Raw genomic sequence first — 23,587 nt, 5'->3', positions numbered from 1 at the left:
ATGAAATTACCCTGGACACTCTGTGTGTGTGTGTGTGTGTGTGTGTGTGTGTGTGTGTGAAGCTCTCTAAGAATTCTGGGTATAAGTCACAAAGAATTTTAATTGCCAGTAACATTATTTATGAGATTTTAATTCCACTTCTCCTGTGTGTTTATAACTTGGAATCTGTGATTTTTTCTTCCATCTTTAACCAAAAGGACAATTTCAAAGGCATTTAGAGACTTTGAGAGTTTGACAAGGATTTTCTGGACATGATGCACAGCGGGGATCTAACCTTTTGTGGGAAAATAACAAAAAGCATGACTCTGAATGCCATCAAGGGCAGCCCAGGGCAGTGACTGTTGGCTGACTGCTGTCTGCAGACTACAGAAAAGTGGCCACTGCTTCTCTTTTTTTAGGATTGCCATGGTGGCTATTATATTGTTAATGACATCTACTTGCCGGTGAGTTTAATTTTAATGCATTTCCGTACAACTACTTATTATTCAGCAAAATCAAAGAGGCTTATTTAAATTTGAATAGTGTGTTTTCCTGCTTTTGCCTTTTTTTGGAATTGTCACAACGTCAGACAACAGCCATCCCTAGTGTGTGCTCCCCACACCTGTACGGCATGTTTACAGCACAGGCTAAAGTGTGGCTGCTGCGGGGCAGGGAGGGTCATTCTTAGACGTTCCCAGATGTGCTGTTGTGTGCTTTGTACAGCTTTCTTAAACTTCAGTTTCTTCTTCTGGAATATGAGAATTAGTAATGTCAGAGGCATTGGGGTGGGTAAAATAAGGTGGAGACCTAGTGGACTGCATTCCCAGGAGGTTAGGCATTCTTAGTCACAGGATGAGATAGGAGGTTGGTACAAGATACAGGTCACAAAGACCTTGCTGATAAAACAGGTTGCAGTACAGAAGCCAGCCAAAACCCTCCAAAACCAAGATGGTGATGAGAGTGACCTCTGGCTTCTCACTGCTCATTATATGCTAATTATAATGTATTAGATTGCTAAAAGATACTCCCACCAGTGCCATGACAGTTTACAGATGCCATGGCAATGTCAGTTACCCTATATGGTCCCAAAAGGGGAAGAACCTCAGTTTTGGGAATTGCCTGCCCCTTTCCCAGAAAACTCATGAGTAATCCCCACCCTTTGTCTAGCATAGAATCAAGAAATAAGTATAAGCTGCTGAGCAGCCCATGCCGCTGCTCTGCCTATGGAGTGGCCATTCTTTCTTCCTTTACTTTCTTAATCATCTTGCTTTCACTTTATGGACTCCCCCCAAATTCTTTCTTGTGTGAGATGCAAGAACCCTATCTTGGGGTCTAGATCGGGACCCCTTTCTGGTAACAGTAACTACCCCCTGCCAGGTTGTTTGGTATGATTAGATAAAATTAATGGATGTACAAAATCTCCTCATTGTTACCTTTCACAGAAGTCTCAGTACTAGATGACAATTCCCTTTTTTCTAAACCCATTGCTCTTAACTTCCAGTTTAAGGTATTTCCAGATATTTCATTCCACTCCACCTGTGTGTTTATGACTTGAAATCTGTGATTTTTTTTTTCCATCTTTAGCCAAAAGGACAATTTCAAAGGCATTTAGAGGCTGTTAGAGTCTGAGACAAGGTTTTACTGGACATGGTTAGCTCTACTGTAATGACTGTACTAAAAATATACTTCCTAGATTCCACACCACTCAATCATCAATCCATGAAATTGTAAGCACCATGGGCCAAACACTATCTGAAATGCTAAGCAGCACATGTGGTCTAATTTGATGCTAAGACCTCTCTGATATCAAGTAGGTATTACATATGCCTTTTTTCTTTTATTATAAGTGTCTATCAGGAACTAGTTAATACTCTTCATCTTTTGTAGAGCACCCTCATCTCCAAACCTTTCCAGTTTGTCTTTTTTTAAAAAATTTTATTATTATTATACTTTTAGGGTACATGTGCACAACATGCAGGTTTGTTACATATGTATACATGTGCCATGTTGGTGTGCTGCACCCATTAACTCGTCATTTAGCATTAGGTATATCTCCTAATGCTATCCCTCCCCCCTCCCCCCACCCCACAACAGTCCCCGGTGTGTGATGTTCCCCTTCCTGTGTCCATGTGTTCTCATTGGTCAATTCCCACCTATGAGTGAGAACATGCGGTGTTTGGTTTTTTGTCCTTGCGATAGTTTGCTGAGAATGATGGTTTCCAGCTTCATTCCAGTTTGTCTTTTAATGAACAGAGCAAGTAGTTTCTGTTGCCAACTGCCTAACTTCCTCTTTCTGTCCACGATGCCATCTCGATGTAATGCTTCCTATGATGAGAGGTGGTTGCTAATTCAGGTCACTGGGTTAAGTAGTGAGGAAGGAGTCATTTTCTCCCTCTTCCATCATACTCTCTTATTGCTGTTGCCACCTGGGCGTGTTTTGAATGGCCCTTGCTCACCTGCCCATCTGTACTCATCTCATTAGAATAATACATGGGTTGGATGCACATCTGTGGAATGTGTAAGAAAGCACCCTTCTTTTAGAATTGAATTATTTCATACAGAAGTCATAGATTATATGACCATTTTTCTACCTATTCCTTTTTTTTTTTTGAGACAGAGTTTTGCTCTTGTTGCCCAGGCTGGAGTGCAATGGCACGAACTCAGCTTACTGCAACCTCCGCCTCCCGAATTCAAGTGCCTCAGCCTCCCCAGTAGCTGGGATTACAGGCATGTGCCATGACACCCAGTTAATTTTGTATTTTTAGCAGAAACGGGGTTTCTCCATGTTGGTCAGGCTGGTCTCGAACTCTTGACCTCAGGTGATCTGCCCGCCTCGGCCTCCCAAAGTGTTGGGATTACAGGTGTGAGCCACTGTGCCTGGCCCCTATTCTTTCTCCCCATAAAAAAAATGCCTTTGGCTTCTCTCTGACTCACAATTCATTCTGCATTCTCTCATCTTTTAGGAATAAAGAATTCTTTTCTCTTAGCCCATCACCTCCCACTTGCAATCCTTCAGCACTTGACTATCTGAAATGAGTCAACTTCTCGTCTCTGCTTCTTTCCCCAGAGTGCAAGCCATCGAGTCTAATTGCAGCTGTCTCTCACTTGGACTTCCTGCTTCCATGCCTGCCTCTTTTCATCCTGTTCTCTACACAGCAGCCAGAGGGATCTTTCAAAATTAAAGTAGATCATTAATGTGTCCTCTTCTAACACTTCTACTGACACGCCATTGTTCTTGGAATAAAATCCAAACTTTTAACCTTTACCTTTTACCTTACATAAATGGGCCAATCCTATTCACCAACTTGGTTTCTTTCCACATTTCTTCCCTCACTTAATTTGACTTACAAACACTGTCCTCTCTTGATATGCTAGGTTTGCTCTGACTTTAGCGTCTTGAGTTGGCTGTTCTATCTATCTGAGTGCCTGCATTGTTCTTCCCTCAGATCATTACAAGCCTGGCTGTTCCTCATTCTTCAAGCCTCAGCTTAAGTATCCCTCCCTTACGGAGACTGCTTGGGATCCCTTTATCTATCCCTCTATCCCTTTAAATTCCTTGCTAGTTACTATCCTATTCCACTACATTTTCCTTCTTCACAATACTTACTACTCTTTTAGATATCTTGTTTATCAGTTTACTTTTTGTTATTTAAATATCACCGCCAGATTATAAATTCCCATAGGTGAGGGATCTTTCTGGAGTTGTCCATCATTTATTTCTGATGCCTGTATTGGTGCTTGGCATATTGTAGGAAGTAAAACAAAATTAGCTTAAGGAAAGGAAGAATGAATAATTGTCCGTGTGTCTGAAATACTTAGAAGAGTATTTTAAAATAATGGTGTCATGAAGTTCTCTTTAATGCATATAGAAAGTAGTTCTTTTCTCCAGACTCTATTGTCAGCTAAGTAAGACCCAATTTCTATAAATATCCCCCAAGGGCATTTCAGGCCTGATGTTAACATAGTCTGCCACCAAGACCTTGTTTTCTCAAAGGACATAAGCCCTTTACCTGCCTCATAGAAACTCTAGGGACTACAGATTTTGTCTGTGAAACAACTAGACTAAGAAAATTTAGTTGTTTTTTGGGGGGATAAGGGAAGGAAAGGATGAAAGGAAGAGATAGTTAATGAAAGAAAGAGATAAAAAGAGAAATATTTCAAATGAGGACTAGCTCACCAGTAAACACAATGGTGGGGATAATGCTATATTTCCCACAGCTGTAGTTTGTTATCAAATATTGGTAAAATCATAAAGAGAGGTTTGATTTTAGATTTAGATTCTAGAGCATATACCTGTATTAATCAAGTGAACAAACCTATTTTTCTAGTTTAGCTAGGTTTCTATTAGGTTGGTGCAAAAGTAATTGCGGTTTTTGCCATTACTTAACGGCAAAAACCGCAATTACTTTTGCACCAGCCTAATATAAATTGACAGATTGGCATAGAAGTCACTTTTTTTGGAAACAGTAAACAAAACTTTGTGCATTCCACGTGTATGGAATTCTTTCAGCTCATAAGTGTAAACCCTATTTAGTACAATATTGCAACTCCAAAGTGTATATGATTTCCTATGTTATTTTGAAACAGTTAATACGAGTTTCCAAATATGCGTCTAATTTATGCCAGAAAATAATTTATCCTGTGGAAGAATATGACTTTGTTCAATTGAAGGTAACCACTAATCTTTTCATATGTGTTTTAAAACTATAGTTTTCTGTGACCTGTAGTTATAATATTTCTAGTCATGTTGGAAGGCATTAGCAATGATTTGCTCATACTGTATACAGTATTTGCAAAAAGAGCCTATTTTAAGTCAGGTATCTCTTATAGTTCAATACTTGGGTTAATAATTACCTGCAAGAATGACTGAATGTATTCTTACTTTAAAGATGTTCTGAGCAAGCTATTTCTCTAGATAGCATGACTATGATTCTGCAATTCTTAGGGAAATTAAAAGTCTGCTGAGGATATTTAAGTTATATCTGATTGATGCATTTCCCATAATGCACCTTAAACTTTCAGCACTGTCTCATCATACTCTTAAGGTGTCCTTTATAAAGGAAAATACAATGAGAAAAAGCAATGTATTTACACCCATGCATTAAACATATCATGGGTAGTACTATTAAAATGTAAATATATTAAAATAGAGAGTAAAATTGTATTCTTACAGGTATTAGGCCTTGGTCCTATAAACACAATATTTTAAATTGTCTATGTGCTGTTTTCTACTGCTGTGAGGTTATAGTTGCTGAATAAAATCTCTTAAATCTTTTGACTGATATTTTGAGTAACAACCTTTGTGTTGGAAAGTTACTGATTGATTAAAGAGTACAGATTGTATGTACTTCTAGATAATGAGTTCATTCCATTTGATTCAAATAACTGTATATAAGCATTTTGTCCATCTATTGTCCATTATTGTATGAAACTTCGTTAGTATTTTCTGTTATGTTTTATTTATTGTCTTATTTGTAAACTGGATCAGAGGGCTTTCCAGAGTTAAAGAAAATAGTGAGTTGGAAAATAACACAAGGGAAATAGGAACTGTGGAAAACACACACAGACTAGATCAAACTCTTAAGAACGAGAAATAGGGATAATAGTTGGATATTTGTGGAGTGCAATATCAAAAAGACCAGTCCTATCACAGTCAGGGTATTCAACAAACATTCTGTAGTGTGTTCCACACATATTTTGTGTATTTTATAGATAGGAATAGGGAGAAAATATTTTAAAAATGTATTAAGATCCCAGGAAAACAATGTGAAAACCAGTATCTGATTTGACTTGGTCATAGCCTGTATCTTTCCAGTCACTCAAGTACAATGGCCACGCCCTCTCTAAGGATTGCTTTCAGTTTCTCACATTTTAGTCCATTTTTGGTAATTTGCCTGAGTTACTTCCTTGTGAAAACCAGTAGCTGATTCGACTTGTTCATAGCCTGTATCTTTCCAGTGACTCAAGTGCAAGGGCCACACCCTCTCTAAGGATTGCTTTCAGTTTCTCACATTTTAGTCCATTTTTGGTAATTTGCCTGAGTTACTTCCATTTTGTGCAAAACCTCAATTTGAATTACTAATATATTACCATCCTAACTCTGGCACGTGGCTTACAAAGACCTTCATGATCTGGTTCTGGTGATCTTCTCTAACTTACCTCCAAGCATCTGCTTCAGCCCTCCTCTTAAACTACCCCAGACTTCTCATCATATTCTGAGCCTGCCGTGTCCTTTGCTGTCTCCATGACCTTGCGCATGCTGTACCTGACCTTGCAGTGCCCTTCTTTCCTCTCCCTGGGAAATAAAACATGGTAAATCTGCAACCAGTTCAACTTGCTTGGCTAGCTTGTTCACCTGTTAATGGGAATAGGAATTCTCGTCTTATAAAATGAGATATAATAAATGATAAAATATTATATACTTATAAATCATTTTATCATATATTATCTATAATAGTGATAATATTTTATCATATGTAATATATTAATATAACAATATAAATTATTTTATTATGTGTAATAAAAATTATGTATTATATGTAATAATATATAATAATAATAATAATAAAAATGAGAGAGAACATGATTTTGGTGTCTGTATGTGAGTGAAAAAACTCAGGCTTGGGAATCAGAGAAACTTGAGTTCGAGTTCTGGACTAAGCATTGATGTGCCCATGACCTTGACAAATTTCTAAATTTCTCTCTTCATTCTGGAAAGGTGAGAAAACATTACCTTTCAGGGTTCATGTGAGGATATAATCAGACAACATTTATGAGTGCTTATCATTTAACCAAAACATCAACAACTTAACGACTCTTACCTATAACTTTAGCAATGTAAATAATTCCTATTAATAATCAGAATAAGGCCCGGCGCGGTGGCTCATGCCTGTAATCCCAGCACTTTGGGAGGCCGAGGCAGGCAGATCACCTGAGGTTGGGAGTTCGAGACCAACCTGACCAACATGGAGAAACCCCTCTCTAATAAAAATACAAAGTTAGCCGGGCGTGGTGGCGCATGCCTGTAATCCCAGTTACTCGGGAGGCTGAGGCAGCAGAATCGTTTGAACCCAGGAGGCGGAGGTTGCAGTGAGCTGAGATTGCACCATTGCACTCCAGCCTGGGCAACAAGAGCGAAACTCTGTCTCAAAAAAAAAAAAAAAAATTCAGAATATTTTAACATTGATCTAGAACACTTTGTGTATCTAAGTACATGGAAAGAAGCACATTATAATATACATTAAATATCTGCCACAATTTCCCCAGAATAAATTTAAAAGTGGTGTAGGTCCCTGGGAGACTAATTACAGAAGAATGTGATCCAGTAGTTTCTAGGGGGTGAGAGTGTCATGTGAGGCTATTCCTTACTCCTTCCAATTATTTATTACACATTCTATTGTTTTAGACATTGCATCAGAAAGAATTTATGGGAGAAATTTAATAAATATGCCTAATGATTTGGGATTTTTCACACTTTGAATAATAACACTTTTATACATTGATGTTTTCATCTATAATATTGTGATTAGTGTTGAATAAAGCAATAGGAAAAAAGCATATAGAAAAGTGTATGGAAAAGAGATTAAAAATAAAAGTTACATGAAAGGCAGGTGTAAGTGAAATATGAGAAACCATTGTGGGCAACAGAATAGAAGAGTAGGGAAAAGTGGTATCAGAAAGAGCACAGAATTTTGAGCCAAGATATTTGAGTTAGAATCCAAATAGGGCAAGCACATTTTTTGTGTGTGACTTAAAAAATAAATGACCAAATGAAGATAGACTAACCCTATCTATCATTAGGCAAGTTTTGAAAATTCCAATTCTCCTATAGAAGTTTCTTGAGAGTAAGGGTAAATATGCATATTCACTTGTGTCTATTTTACAGTGTTGGGAAATAGCTAAAAATCTGATATGATATGATTTGCAAATAAAAAGAGTGCATCTCTTACTAAGGTATTTCGTTATAATGATTATTTCTAATTACTGTGGCTTTGTGTTTATAATTACTGATTTTAGGGTATGTCCATGTATGCTTCCTTCAGGGTTATTCCTTTTTTATTCTTCCACCACTAAAACTAGAAATTTAGACTGTACTTTATTGCTCAGGGAAGGCAGAGCCCCAAAAACTTTCTAGAGTCCTCACCTTCTTGGCTTTAAATTCCACAGCTTTAGAGTCATGGCTTTCAATGGCAAAAGATAGGTGCTTGAGAGAGATAATATTTTTTCTTTCTTTTTATTCACTTGTTAGATTCTACCATACTGGCCTTGAACATTAAGACCCAGTAATGAAGGACACAGAACATCCAGTCTTTCCATAAGCTCTAGAGATAATTAAGGGTTAAGCATGTGTGATGCCCTCAAAGCAGTTTTCCTGAACCTGCTGAGAATGAAATGTGAGAAGGAAGCACCCTGTTCCTTTGGTATTAAAACTCTGTAGGGTGAGGGAGGAGGTGGAAATTACTAAGAGAATTTGGGGGACTGCCTAAGCAGAAGTGATTCTTGTCTCAAATCCTAATGTCCAGCTCAAAGAAAGGGCACATCTCTAGGAGAAGCAGGGTCTTGAAGTGAGGGAGGCAATGGTGAATGGGTGAGCTAGACACAGGGCCTTTGCCAGCCCCGAATCTGCCTGAGTTCCCAACAGGTGAGGAAGGACACTTGAGGGCTTCCTGTGGTCTCCTAAGAAGGCTATGAGCAGACGGTGGTGGTGATCTTTGGTGAGAAGCATGTGGATTAGCTGGAGAACAATGTGGAAGAGTGGTTGAATGCTTTGGTGGGTGCTGGTGTCACCCATTCTGGCCAGAGTGAGTTAACCCTCATGAGTAGCTGGCAAAGTGACGAGATGTTCACCTCTCTACCTGCCTCCTCAATTCTGATGTTTGCAAAACTGTCACCGAAATCAGATGCTGTTGGTCAGAAGGGAAAAAGGGTTGCGCAAGTAAGATTTCTTAAGCGATTGAGATTGTATTTTATACACAGTTCTACCAAAAAGACACCTCCACTCATATATATGTTTATCACAGCACTATTCACAATAGCAAAGACATGGAATCCATCTAGATGCCCACCAACGGTAGATCAGATAAAGAAAATATGGTACCATGGAATACTACCCAGTGATAAAAAAAAATGATATCCTGTCCTTTGCAGCAACAGGGATGCAGTGGGAGGAGATTATCCTAAGTAAATTCACACAGAGACAGAAAAACAAATGCTACATGTTCTCACTTATAAGTGGGAGCTGAACACTGGGTGCATGGGTAAACACACACAAAAGGATGGGGACAAGAGACACTGAGGATTCCAAAGGGGGGGGGGCAAATTCTGAAAAACTGCCTATCAGGTAGTATGTTCATTACTTGGGTGACAGGATCATTAGAAGCCTAAGCCTCAGCATCACACAATATACCCATGTAACAAACCTGTGCATACACCCCTTAAATGTAAAACAATCAAACAACAAAAAACCCAAACCAAAAGAAAACCCAGATTGCATTTTAAAGAAAAAGTGCCTGATTTTAAAACCAAGCTACTTTGAATTAGCAAATTTAAATGTTCTATTATTTTATGTAGGAGTCATGAGCTCTGAATTTCAGTCATAGAAATATAAAATATAATTTTTGCACATCTGAGGTTTGTGATCTATAAACATGAAAATGTTTACACTATATATCATACCTGGATTTGGTATGCTTAATGTTAATGATGGCATAAGATTTAAAGTGTGTGTGTAGTAGTAGTTTATAACATTTCCTTCTACCCTCAAACTTCATGTCAGAGAATGCTGGCATTACCTTTGTTAACATTCCCTGAACCCCTCCCCAACCCCATGCTCTCTGAGGAAAAAAAGGACAAAAACCGAAGGGTGGATTCTCCTGAAAAAATTAGAATAGAAGTAAATTTTGTGTTCAAGATGACCCTGTGCAGTAGTGGAATATGTGTGTCAGGAGAGGATCAGGAGTGAGGGGCTGAGTGATTGGAGGAAACAGAGGGGCAGAGAGTGAGGCCAAGGGCCTTGGATCAAAGAGAGAGAAATAGTGAAGAGTCAAAGGCAGACCAGGTGCAGTGGCTCAATCCCAGTACTTTGGGAGGCTGAGGTAGGCAGATGGCTTGAGCCCAGGCGTTTAGGACCAGCCTGGGCAATGTAGTGTGTCTTCCTCTCTATAAATTTTTTTTTTTAAATAGGTAGGCATGGTGGCATGCACTTGGAGTGCCAGCAACTCGCGAGGCTTAGTTGGGAGGACTGCTTGAGCCAGGGGGCAGAGTTTGCAGTGAGCCAAGATTGCATTACTGCATTCCAGCCTGGGCCAGGAGAGCAAGACCCTGTCTCAAAAAAGACTCAAAGCCTCTAGGGGATTGAAGAACAGAAGAGGGCGTGGAGCTTTCAAATTGAACCTGCTATGTTTACTAGCATAGAAACTTTGAAAAAAGGTGCCCAAGAGCCAGATGCGCTACAAAAAGCTCTGTACAGATTTTTTCCATTAAAATGGATTTGATAGACAAATGACTTGCCACATTATTTTAGATCACCACTGAAGACGAATGTTCAGTGGTTGAGAAAATATCAACAAACAAAAACAATCCCTCTTTCCTTTCCAGGGAACTTAAACTGTGGTGCTGCAAGTTCACAGGATCAGGGGTAACGACTGCAATTAGAAGGGCAGAAATAAAAATCTAAATTTGACTTTGCTAAACTGGCCACCTCTCCTGATCTTAACACAAAAAGGGAGGTTAAATGGAGGTTAAGAAGCTAACAGAAAGCATGACTGATGATGTCATTGTGTCTAAGTTTGAAATGTGTGAGAAAGTAGAAACATTTATAAACCATGAGGCAGTTTTGCAATTTCCAGCAAATCAGCCACAATGAGAAAGTAAAAACGGCAAATCTTCTGGACCATTGAAAACAAATCAAACATTTCTAGCCTGCTCTGGGAAAAAACCATTAAAATATCAAAAGGCTAGGGTGAGCAACAGAGGGTGAGAGAAGAGGATAAAAAGAATCCGAGGTTTTATGAGTGAAGGTAATGGCAGAGTGGATTGTGCTGTATCTCAGAAGCCAATGCGTGATGCACCTGAGAAGAGTTATTTTCGTTAACTTATACTTGCAATATGTGCCTGGATAAAAGCTTCCAAAAAAGCTTCCTATGGCAGCTTATCTGATTTCTTTCACTAGGTCCAGGCACACACACATATAAATTTTGTTCAAAATTTGTCATTTCCTATCTATTTGCATGTTCTATTTTATAATGTTTTAATTTAAACTCTGTAAAGTAAGATTTATCTGTTTAAATGGCTGCAACTACAGGAAACTGCAGGGTCATAACTTGCTTGTATTATGAGGATCAGGTGTTGGAACCAATTTACACAACACTGAAAAAAATTGGCCAAAAATGTCCATGAACCCAGGTAACTGCAAAATGAGGGAGGCGTATAATCTGCAAGTAGTATGTTTAACAGGCAGCTGTTCTCTATGAAAGTCCTAATTCATGAGGAGAAGGTATTTATTAGGGAAATGAAATGAGTAGAAATCAGAATTTGGGTTGCAAGATTTGAGACCAAGACAGGAGAGTTTCTCTTTGTGGGTATTTTGTCAGAAGGTGTGGTGAGACTAAGGAATACAGAGAATCGTTAAGATAGGAAGGAGAAATTAAGCGCTGAGGGAGAAAGAGGAACTGGTTAATTAGAACTGGAAGCCAGTATCTAGGTTGCTTAGCCAGGAAAGGGAAAGCTGCAGGGAATCCACTTGGCACTAAATAGACAATCTGGGAGAGAAGCAAAGGAGGAGAAACCCAAGCATGTAGCAGGATCAAAACTTGAAGGAGTCTGGGAGCAGCGGCTCATGCCTGTAATCCCAGAGATTTGAGAGGCTGAGGTGGGCAGACGGCTTGAGCCCAAGAGTTAGAGACCAGTCTGGGCAACATGGTGAAACTCCCATCTCTACAAAAAATACAAAAATTAGCCGGGCGTGGTGGCATGCACCTGTGGTACCAGCTACTCAGGAGGCTGAGGTGGGAGGATCACTTGAGTCCAGGAGGTTGAGGCTGCAGTGAGTTGTGATCACACCACTGCACTCCAGCCTGGGCCACAGAGCAAAACCCTGTCTCATAAACAACAACAACAACAACAACAAAACAAGCAAGCGAAAAAAGAGATCAGACTTTCATGATAGCAGAGTTTATGACCACTGTGGGATTTATGTTTTACCATATCAGGAATGAATATCTTGGGGTCGTTTAACATAACAGTGAGGATGCTCTGTGTTGCTCTGTGAGTGTCCTTTCAATCCCCACAAAGGTGAGGATTGAAACATGTTACTCTATCTCAGGAAACTGTGTGTGCTGGGGTGGGGAGAGGGAAGAAAACAGTACATTTAGGGATATTCGACTCCCTACAACCAGGGCCTCCACTGTCTGCCCTCTCTGGCACCTGCATAGGCAGAAAGACAGAAGAGATGGCATTCTTTTTTGGTGGGAATGAAGAGGTTATAGGAGCGGTGAAGCACCCAGGTATTTGGTGCCTACATTATCTGGGGCACCCAGAAAAAAAGAGAGCATTTCTCTGGACACTAGAAGTGTCTGAGAGATTCTGATAGTCTATAAATTACTCCTGAGAAGTTGGCAAAGTTTCTTCTGCTGTAGCAATGCTCAGTCTCATTTTTCAACCTGTGGCACATGAAGCCTCTCTCACCTTAGAGGGGTGACCCCAGGGGCCAGATTCATGATTTGCGTGGCATGTGATGAAAAGGGCTGCATCTTTAGAGATGACTCTATTGTCTGGGGAATAGGATAGGAGCATGGACTGGAGAGGAGACATTAATAGTGAAGACATCCAGTGGGTTTTGACTTACTCTGAGCATTTTTTTTTTTTCTTTTTCTGACACAGGGTATTGCTCTGTTGCCTAGGCTGGAGTGCAGTGGCACCATCTTGGCTCACTGCAACCTCTGCCTCCCAGGCTCAAGCGATCCTCCCACCTCAGCTTCCCGAGTAGCTGGAACTACAGATGCTTGCCACCACGACTGGCTAAATTTTGTATTTTTTGTAGAGATGGGGGTCTTGCCATGTTGCCCAGGCTGGTCTTGAACTCCTAGGCTCAAGCAATCCACCTGCCTTGGCTTCCCAAAGTGCTGGGATTATAGGCATGAGCCACTGCCCCCTGCCTTACTCTAAGCATTTTTAAAGTCCCTTTCATTAAAGTTCCTCTGGCTGCAGACATGGTGATGGGCAGGTGCAATGAGAATCTTTCTCTCCTTGGTTGTGAGAATGATTTAAATGTTCTTCTACAAGGTAGGTATGTGAAGAGGGATTATACTAGCTTAGTGTATTGGCAAAGTCTTAATCATTGACACTAGGATTTTGGTAGATAATAAATTTATTTTAATAATTTCTGTCTAGGTTCTTTCTATTTTCAAGTGATATTTTACCCTTTTGATATTTCTTGCCCTTTTTGTCCTACATATGAAATTTGGAGACCCACTTTTAAAAGTGAGTTAAGAATAAGACAGCTGAAAACTAAAGGAAACACAGCTATATGGCCTTAGTTTCTATGTGAAAAATGAGGATGTTGTCCTTTATAGCTTTACCTTGCCTTCCAACTCAAAAAAGTCTGATTTTATGTAACTGAAATTAAAAATAGTACTTGAGCGACATTAAGTAGAAACTGTCTAAGTAATAGCAATTTACTCGAGGATCAGACTGTGGGAAGTGGAAAAAGAAACTTCATTTTTCCTTAAATGAATTAGATGAGAACCAAGGGAAAAGATTAGTAGGAGGCAACAGTATATATATATATATATTTTTTTTTTTTTTTGGAAGATGGAGTCTCACTCTTGTCACCTAGTCTGGAGTGCAGTGGCATGATCTTGGCTGATTGCAACCTCTGCCTCCTGGGTTCAAGCGATTCTCCAGCCTCAGCCACCTGAGTAGCTGGGATTACAGGCGCCCACCACCATGCCCAGCTAACTTTTGTATTTTTAGTAGAGACGTGGTTTCGCCATGTTGGCCAGGCTGGTTTTGAACTCCTGACCTCAAGTGATCCTTCTGCCTCTGTCTCCCAAAGTGCTGGGATTACAGGCGTGAGCCACCACGCCTGGCCAACTATACGTTTTAATCAATGGAATAACTCATATAATTATATGACCTCTTAGTTCAAGTGGACACTCAATCCTCTAACAAAAAATTATTTAAAATCTCAACAACTTTTTGTTTTTTTAAGGGTGAATCTTACTATTAAAGAATGTATCAGATTATCTGCTGTTTCATTTGTAGCTAATCATGTGGGTAACATTTTGGTTCAAGTGAGCACCCTGTCTAAATGTAAACCTAGGATTGCATTTGGAAACAGGAGCTAAGGAGAGAGAGAGCTGTGTCCATCTGCATAGGAACTCAATGAGAACTTGAGTTCCTGGAGCAATATGGGAGGAGGAGTTGAGGAAGAATGATGGGGAGAGAGAGGTGGAGAGAGTTGCTGGCACAATGGCCAAAGGCAAGGGCTCCAGGTGGCCTAGACCAGCTGGTGAAAAGTCCCAAGAGTACCATTCCCAAAGATTAACTCTCAGAAATTTCTTGAAAACATTGATGATTTCCAAAAGGCATATTCATTATCATAAAAGATTGAAGAAATAAGGAGACCCAGTTAATTTAGGTAGTATTGAAATAACTATAAAATGAATCTATTTAACAACAAATCTAATAATATCCAGGTTGCTATAAAATACAGTTATTTAGTAGGAAAATACCAAGTTCTAACATGAACAATACGATATCTCACTTTACACTGTCCTTTTTCCATTTGACATTTATTTTTGTTGTGATAGAGAACAAAACCTAAATTTGAAATATTCACAACTTGCCCCTGCTTATCTCCAAAGAAGGAAAGAGCTTTTGGTTTAGTGTTGGGTCCTTGTTGTTCTGAACACAGAAGTAGATGAAGCTGTAGAATTTAAAAAGATGAAAGAGTATTGGATCACTACACATAGGCAGGAAATAGAGCTGTTGGGGTTGTGGGGTGAATAAAATATCCAGGAGGAGGGAGAGGTAAACTAATGTAGGAATTAAGTCAACATTTATTAGCACTTGCTGTATGTATAGCTAAGTTTCATGTGCTGCAAACAAAAGTGCTTCGTATATATTCAAATTATTTACATATACTAATTCATCAGTTGTTGGTGTACACTGAGGAATGTATACAAAGCAGATAGCACCAGCTCATTAGAGGAGATATATAAACTCCTAGCATGGATTTGTTAAACTTGCCTTGGATGGGGAGGCCCTCACCGTAGGTGGTGGAAGCCCTGGATTTACCAGCTTTGAGACCTTGGGCTGGTCAATATTTCTTTATGGATTAATATCTAAAATAGAGAAAGATCTAACTTGCTTGAAGGCCAGTGAGCTAGGTCAGGGGTCTGTTAAGTTCACTTTAAATTCTATATTATAATTTAAGAAAGTGTTAGAATTGAATCATGTTTAATAGCATAGGCTTTTTAAGGAGATAGACTTGGATTCAAATCTCCTTTGCAACATTACTAAGAAGTGGTGCCAGGAATGCTACCAAATATTTCTCACTCTCTGTTTCCTATTTTGTAAAGTAAGAATATCTCATAGGGTTATTATGGGAATAAAATAAGATCATGTTTGTAAAGCACTTACATTGTTCCTCATCCATGGAGACCTCTCAATAAATGGGAAATAGAAAAACAACTATACCCGTAAACTAAGGATTGAAATCAAATGGTCTAAATGCTTACAGTTTTTCAGACAGAAAGTTAAACCTAACTAGAATACTCAACTCCAGGCATTTTAGTTTAACAAGTTTGTACTAATGTGTGAAACTGTGCTTGAAAGACTATTTAGTTCACAAACATAATAATTTCCCTTTATGTAGATCAGGGTGCATTTGCACAGATTCATTAATTTTCCTTTCATTTGAAACTTAAAAATATGATTCAAAATATATAGTAAAAACAATACAAAATTGTCAGCAGCCTCCACAATACAAGGTGGTGAGAAGTTATTTAATTGGTACCATGCATGTTACCCTAAAAGTCCTGACTTGACCACTATGCAATCTAGGCATGTAACAAAATTGCACTCATGCCCCATAAATTTATACAAATTTAAAAAAAACCCAACCCCCTCCCCCACCAAAGTATAAGGTGGAACAAAGTATACCTCCGTGGTCTGCATATTGGTATGTTTATTCTCCCATCTTTTGGAATTGGATAAATATGCCAACTTTCTCTTTTTCCATGTACTAACCAAGCTAATGGTCTGTTCTGGAATTGTCTCTTCCTTTTCCCTTCTTCATAGTTACAGAAGAGAACTGTTACAAGTTATGCCAGTGCTGGGATCCAAAGCAAAGGCCAGGTAGCCTGGTAAGTGTCTCTAGGAGTCTGAAAGAGAAGACCTTACTAAGCTGGGCCAGTCCTGGGCAAAATACTAATGTGGATCAAGCTTATGTTTGAACTCCCTCTATTTCCTATATCTTCACTTGTTTCCTGCCTATCTAAAACATTAAGTAAAAGAATTGTTTTGCTTAGTGATATCATTTAAGAAATAATACAGCATTTTCTGATAAGAACTTATAATACAAGTTGTCCTGGGGATTGTTTTTTAACTACAGATTTTGAAATAATTCTATACTTACAAGAAGTTGAAAAAATAGTACAGAGAGGTCCCATATACCTTTCACCCAGCTTTCCTTAATCTTACATAAATTTAGTACATTGCAAAACTAAAAAATTAACATTGGCACAATACAATTAATTAGACTACGGACAGAAGGATTTTTAAAGAATGAAAAATTCTCAAGGCTAAAAGGAAATCTTTTCTAAGTCTTAATGTCACCTCTGTTCGTGTGGACCTCAATTTTTGCACTTGTCTTATTGAATTGAATTCTAGATCAACGTGCCATCTTCTCCATTCTATCCCTTCAGAGCAGGGACCATGCTTACTTTAATAAGATAGGTGAATAAAGCATGGTCACTGCTCTGGCATGCATAGGTATTTTTGGTTGAAAGGATGACTAATAGTTGCTTACGTCTGTAACAGGCTTTATAGTTTTCAAAGCCCATTTATACATATTATGGCTACTGAGAATTATCATGGGCTAGGGGAGAGAGCACGGGCTTTGAAAGCATTCCAATCTTGGCATTTATTAGCTCGAGTCTTGTGACAAGGCACTGAATGTCCTACCTCGTGTACTTAATTGTATCCACATAATAGAGTTGTTGTGAAGATTCAGGAGGTAATTTTTGTAATAAAGAACGGAACACAGGGTTTCTGAAAGGTAGACAGGGTAAAGGATTTGATTGCCATTTCACATGCCCAGAAGAGGTAAATCATTTGCTGAAAATCATAGAACCGGTACATGGTAGTGCAGCTAAGCATCTTAGGTTAGGTGTCTTCCATGATATCACATCACCTTTCCCGTAACAGGAAAGTGGATATAAAAACAAAATAAAACAAAGCAAACACACAAAGAAACAACAACCATGGGGCATTTACAGAGGTTTAAGAATTTGTCCTTATGTGTGGCTGTTGATTTCCATTGCTATGTGCCCAGGAAATTCTCACTTAGGTGGGGCCTGGGTGAGCGGCTAAACTCAAGGTGAGCCACGGCTGTGGGTGCTATTTCAGGAGGTCCCTGACAAGTGTTCCCCCACCCTAATATGCAGTTAATACCATGTAGCCAGGAATTGCCTTGCCAAACTTTGCTGCAAATGTTTATGCCCTCATTTCCTGGGGAAGGCGTGGAAGGATGAGAACTTGGAGCTCTCAACTTACACTACACTCCCAAATTTTCTTTTGAATCAAAAGAGAAGTTAAATTTAAAGAGACAGAGGGTTTTGGCATCATCATCACCACCATCATTATTATTTTCTGCTCATGAAAATAATTTATTAACAAAAGGGTACAGGTAAACATGGAATTTTTTTCCTAACCTGAAATGACTGGTAACACAGTGGCCAAAGTTGCTTCCCAACCTGCCCTAAACACCTTTTATATACCCTTAAATTCTTTATACTAGAAAGACTATTTTGGAAATATTCCTCTGGCTTATTTAATCTATTCATTTCACTGAAATGGAATAGGGATGGTAAAATATGGCATTAATTTTTGAAGCTGTTGGCCACAAATGTCAAAAGCTCTGGTAGTTTAAACATGCAATTATAATTAGAAACATTACATTTTTGATGGTGGTTTGCAATTTATTGTTTTCCCTTCAGTTAAAAAATAGGAATGTCAGTAATCAAGATTAGAGATGGAGAAGGCTAGGACTAGAATATTTCCCCAGGATTCTGAATAGTTTCTGTGGTTTTGATGCTGTCCTTTAACTTTAACTCTAGATGAGATGGAGTAGAGGGAAGGAGGAAAGAAGGAGAAAAAGGAAACATAATCACTTTGACACATTACAATTGGGAGAGTCAGGACTGAAAGTTACCGAGACATTCCTTAATAGAAGAGCTCAGAGTTAACAAAACTTATGCAAACTTTTAAGAGACACAGGACTATAAAAAGGCTTGTTAATTTCCAAATTAGTGAAAGCCCACATTCCCGGAATCATAAAGTATTAAAGATACCCAGAAAGTTTTGTTCTTGGTTTGGCTTTGACTTTTTCATCATTTATTACCTAAGAAACAAAAACACTTTATTTCTATCTACATACTATAATTCAAATGGAGCTTAACACACAACTGTTTCCCTTGAATTTAAAAAAGATTTTCTGAAAAATAAACCATAGCACACATAGAAAAAACAAAATTTGTCATTATAGTAAAAATAACATGCCCATTTGGAGCTTCTTTTGTGCCTATGTTTTTCATTGCTTTGTGCTTTCCCTTGTTTTTCTTTCAAGGAACAGTGATAAACCTTGCTAAATAAAAAGAGTTTTATGAATGCATCTCCCTGCCCAGAAGCACACCTATGATAGCAAATCACAAAGGATAAGGGCGATATAGCATTACAACTACACAGAAACTGGCACAAATGTGAGGACTTTCCTAGGATTTTTCAATGAATATATTCCTTGAATACAGTTTAAGAATTACTACTCTTTAAATATTATAATGTTGCTTATAATATCAATTATATGAATTGGTTATTATGAAGCCTAGGTTTACACGGCACATCAGTCTTGCTTCACTATTGACTATGATAAGATATTATGGTCTTTAATACAAATACCAGACATATACTAAGAAGAACAATTCTGAAGTGAGATTACAATTTTATCAGCAAGTGCATTTTATCTTAAAAGCATAAATATAAGGAATAAACATTTGTGCTTGTGGTTATTCCACAAAATACTAAGGTATACAAAATTAGACACTGAGCATACTTACAATATTTTCCAATAATTAAGATGTAGAAGAAGACAGAACCAGATGTCATTTCCTTCTCTCTGAGCAACTGATTAATGAAAGTGAGCAAAATTTGGTCTTGGTTTCTGAATCGCATACAGCTCACAGTGGTTGTGTGCTATTTCTGTCTGCAATCTTAGCAGCTACAAAGCAGTCCTCCCTCCTTCCACTCCCATTTCCTTTCTCTGTCTCTTTCCATTCCTCTTTTTTTCTTTCCTCCTTTCTATTCTCAGGATCTCTCCTCCCCGCCCTCCTTCTCTAAATGTCCTAATCTCCTTCTTTACACACACACACGCGTGCACGCGCGCACACACACACACAAAGCTGAAAAGCAATAAAAAGTTTCAGAGAACACATATGCTATCTACAAACGAGGGTGTATACGAAGTCTGAGAAATGTCTGAACTGATCAAAGACACACTACCAGAAAGAAATTGAGCTAGAGATATCTCACAAGCAAAAACATACTTTTTCCCCTTATGACACACGACTAGGAAAAGAATGGAATTACACAGGGCAAAATGCCTTTGTGGAATTAACTGTGGGACAGGAATTAAAGTGTAACTACAGCAATCGTTTATAAACTGTTTGAGTTTGGGAATTCGAACAATAGGATATTGTTGAAAGAAGAATACAAAGGAATAAAACAACTTAAAATCCTTTTGAACTTGTGAATTTTGTTACAATGGAGACCATGACATGTCACTGGATGTCCTGGAGCAAAGCTGGCCTGGGTTTGAATTGTAGGTCCCCTGTGACTTTAGAGTTATGCAGGTGCTGACTCTTGGCTGTGCCTTGCTTTTCTGGAGCAAAATATGTATGCAGCAAGGTAGCTGTGATGGCCAGCACAGGGCATAATGAGGGGGTGTAGATCCTACTGCATTATAGGTGATTACTAAGTGTCAGTCATTCATATGATGATTTTTATTATTGGACCAGTGGGGGGAAAAGTATGCAAATGCAATGAACATTTCTGTAGACTGCATTTTCTTTTAACCAGACTGGGTCATTCTTATTTTTCAACTTGCTAATGAATTTCTGGAACAAATGAGTAGTAGCCCTTTGACATGAGGAATTTATTTTTGAGGTTAATGCTCCCTACTTGTAGATATACAAGTAGAATCTGCTTGAATTACATATCTGTATATCATTGACTTCAATATAATAAGCCTATTTCTAAATAAGGGCTAAAAGGTTATACTAACACTGCTTCCTCCCCCCATAAATATAATTAATTCCATGAAAGAAGAATTTTAACATAGAAATCTTCACAAGTCCTTATTCATTTAGCAGTAGATTTAGTGAAGACACTGTTCTTTTGATGGACATGCTTATGGTTAACTGAATTTAGTCCCATAAATTGTTCACTATTTTTAATAATACTTGAAGTATTTTAAGATTATTATGTGAGCGGTTCATGGATTTTTTAAAATTTATTTAGAAATAGTAGTTTTTTGGAAGGATGCTGTGGAACATGTCAAGGGCAGTTTCAGAAGGGCGACCCATAAGAAGCTTCTTAATAGTAAAATTGAATAACTTGCTTTGGGAATTATCAACAAAAAGTAAGCTGTTGATACAGAGGTCTTCAAAATCATTCTGATGTTATTTTGCAAACTTTGAAAATTTTGCCTGAGCGAATATCACAGATACATACAATTAGTGGACGGGTAGCCAGGAAGTACTCGTTAACGATGTAGTTTTAATCTTCTCAAATTATCAGGGCAAAATTTCCAAATCACCTCTCATTTTATTAAGAATCTATTAGGTTTTACTAAAATAGATATTTATCTGAATGAATAATTTTCATTGTTTGTTTTCTCAGGGTGTCACTTCTGTTTTATTTTTGGCAAAGGCAGTGAATCTGGCCTATTAGTTTTATAGAAATATTTTGGTGGCAAAACCCAAAAGTGAATATAGCATACCCTGGCCATACATTGAGGCAGGTACTGTTTCTACTATGGGCTGGAGAATTCCTTATTGTGAGAGGCTGTCCTTTACATTGTAGAACGTTTAGTGGCCTCCCTGGCCTCCATGTATTGGATGCCTGTAGCACTCTCCAGTTGCGACAATTAAAGGTGTCTCCAGCCATTGGCAAATGTTCCTGAAGGATAAAATCGCTACTGGTTGAGAACCACTGCATTGTAGCAAAAGACTCCCCTAAGTAATGTTTAGGTATTATTATTATTTTTTTTACGATTACGGAAATAGAATTCTTCTTAAGATTTGAATTAAAGTGTGTTTTCTCATTCTCTTGTTTTGCAGTTTGAAGACACATATTAAAGAGTTTTAAAAACAAACAGATGGTGTATGTTCTTAGCCTTCACTTCCTGCCTACATTGTTCAATTATAAACTTGCACTCTGGACCCAATAGAATCTGTGATGTCAATGCCTCCACTTGGCTGAGCATGTCAGGGGTTTCTACCCTAGACATAGGCTAATAGAGGCTGATACCCTTTCTTATCTTTGAATCTCTTCTTGAAACCTCGTTGAGGCTCTTTGAATAACAAAACCTTCTATTTGAAAATTACTTCTCAAACCAACCTAGTGAGTCAAACCAAACAAGCATTGTTAACTTGTTTGCACTATACACATCCACAGTAATCTTGCAGCTTTTTCATCCTACCATGACGGAAATAATAAACCATGACTTTGTTTTTTTCATCATCATGTTTTAAAACTGGGTAATGACACTTGAGGGCTTCTGTCCACGTTTCTGAACCTATTCACAATCACCATTTTCAACAGTAGAAAAAGCCATTTTATTATGTGTTTTTTTTTTATTGTAGACCTGAGAAAGTCCCAGTGCGAGAGGCTGGTAAAACCTCAATAAGAGCTTCATCATGTAGAGATATTCAGATAATAGTAAACCAACCATACATTAAAAAATATTAAGTGCAATCTAAAGGCTAAAATGCATGCTGCCAAATTGTTCATTCTATGCATCCATTTCCAGTTGACAGCTGTCAGTCAGGCAAGACCCTTGAGGAATTCATCACCTCCGTGTCACACCAAACATACTAGCTGCTTGATTTAGCATTAAACAATTCTGAAATGAAATGACTTTTAGGGAGTGATAGATAGCTAGCAAAATGTGCAACTGGAGCAGACAGTTAGTAGGCATAGGTATTTCAGAAAATATTTTATATAAAATCTAAACAATTTCACCCTAGATGAAAACTGACGAGAAGCTATTGTCATTTTAGCAGAAAATCAACCATTACATTGTAAGCCAAGTGCCATGTGGATTTTTGTGTTGCCCCTTATCTATCCATCTCTGTATCATCTTACACGGTAAGTGCAAACTCTGGGCAGAGCTTAGTATTAACTTTATCTTACTTAGTTCCCTTAATTGAATATATTCAAGCTTTAGGTTCATTCTATCTAGACTATCTATCAAGACTGATGGGATAAAATAAGTGATATAGTCTGTTGACTGGGTTAGTGGGTGGGATCTGGAAATTAACCTTGCTGTTTCATGTCTGGTAACCCGTGTGCTCCCTAAGCAGCCATCTTTCTTTCTCTTCCATCACAATCTTAAGGCGCATGCTCAGTCACTGTGGTTAAGCCTCAGCTGCTTCAGATTTCTTGACTGCACTTCAGCCACTCTGCTATGATTGGAGCCTTGTCTCTAAGCCCACTCACTTGCCTATCATCTAGCCTGCTTTTCACCCCATGGGATCAATCCATTGGAGATCTGGTGCTCTTTGCCCTATCCTGATAATCTCAATGTTCTCTCCTTTGGGCTCTATCTCCTGCTGATGCTTCTTCATGCTTCATTTGAGACTACCTGATTTATACCGGGGTATTTCCTACATGCTGGAAGACAGAATAAATTAGAAAAGTAAAAGTGGCTTGTTCCAGGAATACCAGTAGAACATTGGGAGTTCTGGTCCCACTTTTGCTCCTAATTAGACATGTAAACTCTGATAAGTCACTTAAAAGCTTTAGTCTTGTTACCTCACTAGTAAAATAAACAGTCAATCTTTTAGCTGCATTATAGCCCTGTCATTTTATGAAATATGATACTCTGCTTTAAGATAATTTATGAATTATGGAAACAGAATGCACATAGCTGATTGTCTGAAATATATATTTTTCTACATCTATCAATAAATATAAATTGATGCCATGAACATAATGTATTAAAAGAGATATGAGAGATCATCAAGGAGCCTGGTTTGGAGGGCCGGGTAGGGTCAAGTATGGAAGGTTTTTTAGAGAAGAAGAGCTGTGTACTGAGTGTGGAAGACAA

At 38.3% G+C, this 23,587-nt stretch overlaps 1 protein-coding gene across 2 annotated transcripts in view; it reads right to left on the bottom strand.

The window, feature by feature from the left end:
- RXFP1 (relaxin family peptide receptor 1) overlaps positions 1–19,628 on the bottom strand; it is a 135,788-nt gene extending 116,160 nt beyond the window's left edge. Inside the window, exon 1 of one of the 2 annotated variants that reach the window (XM_054486087.2) lies at positions 19,317–19,628. In XM_054486087.2, coding sequence (XP_054342062.2) covers positions 19,317–19,431 — 115 coding nt within the window. In that variant the 5' untranslated portion in view covers positions 19,432–19,628. The remainder of the gene's footprint in view (positions 1–19,316) is intronic. The other variant, XM_063664242.1, reaches the window with a different exon arrangement.
- Positions 19,629–23,587: the final 3,959 nt, after the last annotated feature.

Source organism: Pongo pygmaeus, chromosome 3 (assembly GCF_028885625.2).
Source record: "Pongo pygmaeus isolate AG05252 chromosome 3, NHGRI_mPonPyg2-v2.0_pri, whole genome shotgun sequence".
Taxonomy (NCBI): Eukaryota; Metazoa; Chordata; class Mammalia; order Primates; family Hominidae; genus Pongo; species Pongo pygmaeus.
The sequence above is the reverse complement of the archived record's forward strand: the minus strand, read 5'-3'. Positions and strand labels throughout refer to the sequence as shown.